Source organism: Ascaphus truei, chromosome 5 (genome assembly GCF_040206685.1).
Source record: "Ascaphus truei isolate aAscTru1 chromosome 5, aAscTru1.hap1, whole genome shotgun sequence".
NCBI classification, from domain to species: domain Eukaryota; kingdom Metazoa; phylum Chordata; class Amphibia; order Anura; family Ascaphidae; genus Ascaphus; species Ascaphus truei.
In genome coordinates, this window is record NC_134487.1 from 306,281,983 (window position 1) to 306,289,354 (window position 7,372).

General features: G+C 58.4%; 1 protein-coding gene across 6 annotated transcripts in view; it reads left to right on the forward strand.

Moving 5' to 3' along the window:
* Positions 1–7,372, forward strand: part of CWF19L1 (CWF19 like cell cycle control factor 1) — a 51,873-nt gene that overhangs the window by 22,285 nt on the left and 22,216 nt on the right. For all 6 annotated transcript variants that reach the window (XM_075603051.1, XM_075603053.1, XM_075603052.1 and 3 more), the window contains 2 exons: positions 1,695–1,850; positions 6,352–6,463. In XM_075603051.1, coding sequence (XP_075459166.1) covers positions 1,695–1,850; positions 6,352–6,463 — 268 coding nt within the window. The remainder of the gene's footprint in view (positions 1–1,694; positions 1,851–6,351; positions 6,464–7,372) is intronic.

The window sequence follows — 7,372 nt, forward strand, 5'->3', positions numbered from 1 at the left end:
TGAGATAGTCACATAGGAGCAGCGCTCTGTGTATGCGCTATACAGGACAGTGAGATAGTCACATAGGAGCAGCGCTCTGTGTATGCGCTATACAGGACAGTGAGATAGTCACATAGGAGTAGCGCTCTGTATATGCGCTATACAGGATAGTGAGATAGTCACATAGGAGCAGCGCGCGCTCTGTATATGCGCTATACAGGACAGTGAGATAGTCACATAGGAGCAGCGCGCGCGCGCGCTCTGTATATGCGCATACAGGACAGTGAGATAGTCACATAGGAGCAGCGCGCGCTCTGTGTATGCGCTATACAGGACAGAGATAGTCACATAGGAGCAGGGCTCGCTCTGTGTATGCGCTATACAGGACAGTGAGATAGTCACATAGGCGCAGCACTCTGTGTATGCGCTATACAGGACAGTGAGATAGTCACATAGGAGCAGCGCTCGCTCTGTGTATGTGCTATACAGGACAGTGAGATAGTCACATAGGAGCAGGGCTCGCTCTGTGTATGCGCTATACAGGACAGTGACCTAGTCACATAGGAGCAGGGCTCTGTATATGCGCTATACAGGAGCAGTGAGATAGTCACATAGGAGCAGGGCTCGCTCTGTGTATGTGCTATACAGGACAGTGAGATAGTCACATAGGAGCAGGGCTCTGTGTATGTGCTATACAGGACAGTGAGATAGTCACATAGGAGCAGCGCTCTGTGTATGCGCTATACAGGACAGTGAGATAGTCACATAGGAGCAGCGCTCTGTGTATGCGCTATACAGGACAGTGAGATAGTCACATAGGAGCAGGGCTCGCTCTGTGTATGCGCTATACAGGACAGTGAGATAATCACATAGGAGCAGGGCTCGCTCTGTGTATGTGCTATACAGGACAGTGAGATAGTCACATAGGAGCAGGGCTCTGTGTATGTGCTATACAGGACAGTGAGATAGTCACATAGGCGCAGCGCTCACTCTGTGTATGCGCTATACAGGACAGTGAGATAGTCACATAGGAGCAGCGCTCTGTGTATGCGCTATACAGGACAGTGAGATAGTCACATAGGAGCAGCGCTCTGTGTATGCGCTATACAGGACAGTGAGATAGTCACATAGGAGCAGGGCTCTGTGTATGCGCTATACAGGATAGTGAGATAGTCACAGAGGAGCAGGGCTCTGTGTATGTGCTATACAGGACAGTGAGATAGTCACATAGGAGCAGCGCTCTGTGTATGCGCTATACAGGACAGTGAGATAGTCACATAGGAGCAGCGCTCTGTGTATGTGCTATACAGGACAGTGAGATAGTCACATTGGAGCAGGGCTCTCTCTGTGTATGTGCTATACAGGACAGTGAGCTAGTCACATAGGAGCAGGGCTCTGTATGTGCTATACAGGACAGTGAGATAGTCACATAGGAGCAGCGCTCTGTGTATGTGCTATACAGGACAGTGAGATAGTCACATAGGAGCAGGGCTCTCTCTGTGTATGTGCTATACAGGACAGTGAGATAGTCACATAGGAGCAGGGCTCTCTCTGTGTATGCGCTATACAGGACAGTGAGATAGAATAATACTGAAAACCATTAAGTGTAAATTACTAAACTAATTAGAATGTCTTAGTTAGTGGGATTTTTTGTGTATTAAGCTCTGCAGCAAAGTGGTTGTTGATTTGCTCTGAGGAACGTGTCTGTGTCTCAGTATATTTACGCATTCAGCATTGTGCCGATGGGCGCTATGGACCACGCCGAGCTGGTCAAGCAGCCACTAGATGTCAGTGAGAACCCTTATAGAAAGCCTGTGAAAGAAGCGCAGAGGAGTGACGCCGCCCGTAACGCCGCCCGCGCTGGGGACGAGGTAATTACTCATAGTGCTGAGCGCGTCCCGCGGGGGGAATCTGCGCCGCGCGTCCGGCGGGGGGAATCTGCGCCGCGCGTCCCGCGGGGAATCTGCGCCGCGCGTCCCGCGGGGGGAATCTGCGCCGCGCGTCCCGCGGGGAATCTGCGCCGCGTGTCCCGCGGGGAATCTGCGCCACGTGTCCCGCGGGGGAATCTGCGCCGCGCGTCCCGCGGGGGGAATCTGCGCCGCGCGTCCCACGGGGGGAATCTGCGCCGCGCGTCCCGCGGGGGGAATCTGCGCCGCGCGTCCCGCGGGGGGAATCTGCGCCGCGCGTCCCGCGGGGGGAATCTGCGCCGCGCGTCCCGCGGGGGGAATCTGCGCCGCGCGTCCCGCGGGGGGAATCTGCGCCGCGCGTCCCGCGGGGGGAATCTGCGCCGCGCGTCCCGCGGGGGGAATCTGCGCCGCGCGATTAGGAATTACTAAATGAGTCGTATCGGCTTTTTCACATTCTCCTTCTAGATATGAGAAAAATGTAAATCGCGGTCTCTGTCTCTCGCGGGTCTCTGTCTCTCGCGGTCTCTTGTCTCTCGCGGGTCTCTGTCTCTCGCGGGTCTCTGTCTCTCGCGGGTCTCTGTCTCTCGCGGGTCTCTGTCTCTCGCGGTTTCTGTCTCTCGCGGTCTCCGTCTCTCGCGGTCTCCGTCTCTCGCGGTCTCCGTCTCTCGCGGTCTCCGTCTCTCGCGGTCTCCGTCTCTCGCGGTCTCCGTCTCTCGCGGTCTCCGTCTCTCGCGGTCTCCGTCTCTCGCGGTCTCCGTCTCTCGCGGTCTCCGTCTCTCGTCTCTCGCGGTCTCCGTCTCTCGCGGTCTCCGTCTCTCGCGGTCTCCGTCTCTCGCGGTCTCCGTCTCTCGCGGTCTCTTGTCTCTCGCGGTCTCTGTCTCTCGCGGTCTCTGTCTCTCGCGGTCTCTGTCTCTCGCGGTCTCTGTCTCTCGCGGTCTCTGTCTCTCGCGGTCTCTGTCTCTCGCGGTCTCTTGTCTCTCGCGGTCTCTTGTCTCTCGCGGTCTCTGTCTCTCGCGGTCTCTGTCTCTCGCGGTCTCTGTCTCTCGCGGGTCTCTGTCTCTCGCGGTCTCTTGTCTCTCGCGGGTCTCTGTCTCTCGCGGGTCTCTGTCTCTCGCGGGTCTCTGTCTCTCGCGGGTCTCTGTCTCTCGCGGTTTCTGTCTCTCGCGGTCTCCGTCTCTCGCGGTCTCCGTCTCTCGCGGTCTCCGTCTCTCGCGGTCTCCGTCTCTCGCGGTCTCCGTCTCTCGCGGTCTCCGTCTCTCGTCTCTCGCGGTCTCCGTCTCTCGCGGTCTCCGTCTCTCGCGGTCTCCGTCTCTCGCGGTCTCCGTCTCTCGCGGTCTCTTGTCTCTCGCGGTCTCTGTCTCTCGCGGTCTCTGTCTCTCGCGGTCTCTGTCTCTCGCGGTCTCTGTCTCTCGCGGTCTCTGTCTCTCGCGGTCTCTGTCTCTCGCGGTCTCTGTCTCTCGCGGTCTCTGTCTCTCGCGGTCTCTTGTCTCTCGCGGTCTCTTGTCTCTCGCGGTCTCTGTCTCTCGCGGTCTCTGTCTCTCGCGGTCTCTGTCTCTCGCGGTCTCTGTCTCTCGCGGTCTCTTGTCTCTCGCGGTCTCTGTCTCTCGCGGTCTCTGTCTCTCGCGGTCTCTTGTCTCTCGCGGTCTCTTGTCTCTCGCGGTCTCTGTCTCTCGCGGTCTCTGTCTCTCGCGGTCCCGGGGGGGGAATCTGCGCCGCGCGTCCCGCGGGGGGAATCTGCGCCGCGCGTCCCGCGGGGGGAATCTGCGCCGCGCGTCCCGCGGGGGGAATCTGCGCCGCGCGATTAGGAATTACTAAATGAGTCGTATCGGCTTTTTCACATTCTCCTTCTAGATATGAGAAAAATGTAAATCGCGGTCTCTGTCTCTCGCGGGTCTCTGTCTCTCGCGGTCTCTTGTCTCTCGCGGGTCTCTGTCTCTCGCGGGTCTCTGTCTCTCGCGGGTCTCTGTCTCTCGCGGGTCTCTGTCTCTCGCGGTTTCTGTCTCTCGCGGTCTCCGTCTCTCGCGGTCTCCGTCTCTCGCGGTCTCCGTCTCTCGCGGTCTCCGTCTCTCGCGGTCTCCGTCTCTCGCGGTCTCCGTCTCTCGTCTCTCGCGGTCTCCGTCTCTCGCGGTCTCCGTCTCTCGCGGTCTCCGTCTCTCGCGGTCTCCGTCTCTCGCGGTCTCTTGTCTCTCGCGGTCTCTGTCTCTCGCGGTCTCTGTCTCTCGCGGTCTCTGTCTCTCGCGGTCTCTGTCTCTCGCGGTCTCTGTCTCTCGCGGTCTCTGTCTCTCGCGGTCTCTTGTCTCTCGCGGTCTCTTGTCTCTCGCGGTCTCTGTCTCTCGCGGTCTCTGTCTCTCGCGGTCTCTGTCTCTCGCGGTCTCTGTCTCTCGCGGTCTCTTGTCTCTCGCGGTCTCTGTCTCTCGCGGTCTCTGTCTCTCGCGGTCTCTTGTCTCTCGCGGTCTCTGTCTCTCGCGGTCTCTGTCTCTCGCGGTCTCTGTCTCTCGCGGTCTCTGTCTCTCGCGGTCTCTTGTCTCTCGCGGTCTCTTGTCTCTCGCGGTCTCTGTCTCTCGCGGTCTCTGTCTCTCGCGGTCTCTGTCTCTCGCGGTCTCTTGTCTCTCGCGGTCTCTTGTCTCTCGCGGTCTCTGTCTCTCGCGGTCTCTGTCTCTCGCGGTCTCTGTCTCTCGCGGTCTCTGTCTCTCGCGGTCTCTGTCTCTCGCGGTCTCTGTCTCTCGCGGTCTCTGTCTCTCGCGGTCTCTGTCTCTCGCGGTCTCTGTCTCTCGCGGTCTCTGTCTCTCGCGGTCTCTGTCTCTCGCGGTCTCTGTCTCTCGCGGTCTCTGTCTCTCGCGGTCTCTTGTCTCTCGCGGTCTCTTGTCTCTCGCGGTCTCTCGCGGTCTCTGTCTCTCGCGGTCTCTGTCTCTCGCGGTCTCTTGTCTCTCGCGGTCTCTTGTCTCTCGCGGTCTCTTGTCTCTCGCGGTCTCTCGCGGTCTCTGTCTCTCGCGGTCTCTCGCGGTCTCTGTCTCTCGCGGTCTCTGTCTCTCGCGGTCTCTGTCTCTCGCGGTCTCTGTCTCTCGCGGTCTCTGTCTCTCGCGGTCTCTGTCTCTCGCGGTCTCTGTCTCTCGCGGTCTCTGTCTCTCGCGGTCTCTGTCTCTCGCGGTCTCTGTCTCTCGCGGTCTCTTGTCTCTCGCGGTCTCTTGTCTCTCGCGGTCTCTGTCTCTCGCGGTCTCTGTCTCTCGCGGTCCCGGGGGGGGAATCTGCGCCGCGCGTCCCGCGGGGGGAATCTGCGCCGCGCGTCCCGCGGGGGGAATCTGCGCCGCGCGTCCCGCGGGGGGAATCTGCGCCGCGCGATTAGGAATTACTAAATGAGTCGTATCGGCTTTTTCACATTCTCCTTCTAGATATGAGAAAAATGTAAATCGCGGTCTCTGTCTCTCGCGGGTCTCTGTCTCTCGCGGTCTCTTGTCTCTCGCGGGTCTCTGTCTCTCGCGGGTCTCTGTCTCTCGCGGGTCTCTGTCTCTCGCGGGTCTCTGTCTCTCGCGGTTTCTGTCTCTCGCGGTCTCCGTCTCTCGCGGTCTCTGTCTCTCGCGGTCTCTGTCTCTCGCGGTCTCTGTCTCTCGCGGTCTCTGTCTCTCGCGGTCTCTGTCTCTCGCGGTCTCTGTCTCTCGCGGTCTCTGTCTCTCGCGGTCTCTGTCTCTCGCGGTCTCTGTCTCTCGCGGTCTCTGTCTCTCGCGGTCTCTGTCTCTCGCGGTCTCTGTCTCTCGCGGTCTCTGTCTCTCGCGGTCTCTGTCTCTCGCGGTCTCTGTCTCTCGCGGTCTCTGTCTCTCGCGGTCTCTGTCTCTCGCGGTCTCTGTCTCTCGCGGTCTCTGTCTCTCGCGGTCTCTGTCTCTCGCGGTCTCTTGTCTCTCGCGGTCTCTTGTCTCTCGCGGTCTCTGTCTCTCGCGGTCTCTGTCTCTCGCGGTCTCTGTCTCTCGCGGTCTCTTGTCTCTCGCGGTCTCTTGTCTCTCGCGGTCTCTGTCTCTCGCGGTCTCTGTCTCTCGCGGTCTCTGTCTCTCGCGGTCTCTGTCTCTCGCGGTCTCTGTCTCTCGCGGTCTCCGTCTCTCGCGGTCTCCGTCTCTCGCGGTCTCCGTCTCTCGCGGTCTCCGTCTCTCGCGGTCTCCGTCTCTCGCGGTTTCCGTCTCTCGCGGTTTCCGTCTCTCGCGGTCTCCGTCTCTCGCGGTCTCCGTCTCTCGCGGTTTCCGTCTCTCGCGGTTTCCGTCTCTCGCGGTCTCCGTCTCTCGCGGTCTCTCGTCTCTCGCGGTCTCTCATCTCTCGCGGTCTCCTGTTATCAGGATGGGGAGTTGGGGTTCCCGGAGCTGGGCCCTGGTAACATACACGGGGGGCACTGCTGCTTTTTTTAGGCCTATCTCTAGAATGAAATGTTGCCTAATTGCCCCTGTGCCGCGGCTCGGCGCCGGCGCACATCCTCTCGTTCCAGGAGGAGCCGGTGCAGCAGTTTTTCTTTGATTTGAATAAGCAGCAAGGGAAGAAACGGCAAACAGATGGAAGGGGAGGGCAGCATTCCCAAGTAAAGCAGCCGAGGAAACCGCGTGAGTAATGGCGTTTTACCGGCATGTTACCGCGTACTCTTACCGTCAGTGTGTAAGCTTGACGTTTACACTGCAAATGCTGCTTATTCCTGCCGCTGGCATCATTATAATAACGCGCCGCTGGCATCATTAGAATAACGTGCCGCTGGCATCATTATAATAACGTGCCGCTGGCATCATTAGAATAACGTGCCGCTGGCATCATTATAATAACGTGCCGCTGGCATCATTATAATAACGTGCCGCTGGCCTCATTATAATAACGTGCCGCTGGCATCATTAGAATAACGTGCCGCTGGCATCATTATAATAACGTGCCGCTGGCATCATTATAATAACGCGCCGCTGGCATCATTAGAATAACGTGCCGCTGGCCTCATTAGAATAACGTGCCGCTGGCCTCATTAGAATAACGTGCCGCTGGCCTCATTAGAATAACGTGCCGCTGGCATCATTAGAATAACGTGCCGCTGGCCGTGTGTGTGTGTGTGTGTGTGTCTGTCTCTGTCTTTGTGTGTGTGTGTCTGTCTCTCTGTGTGTGTGTCTGTGTCTCTGTGTGTGTGTGTGTGTGTGTGTGTGTGTGTGTGTCTGTCTCTGTGTGTGTGTGTGTGTCTGTCTGTCTCTGTGTGTGTCTGTCTCTGTGTGTGTCTGTCTCTGTGTGTGTCTGTCTCTGTGTGTGTGTGTCTGTCTCTGTGTGTGTGTCTGTCTCTGTGTGTGTGTCTGTCTCTGTGTGTGTGTCTGTCTCTGTGTGTGTGTCTGTCTCTGTGTGTGTGTCTGTCTCTGTGTGTGTGTCTGTCTCTGTGTGTGTGTCTGTCTCTGTGTGTGTGTCTGTCTCTGTGTGTGTGTCTGTCTCTGTGTGTGCGTCTGTCTCTGTGTGTGTGTGTCTGTCTCTGTGTGTGTGTCTGTCTC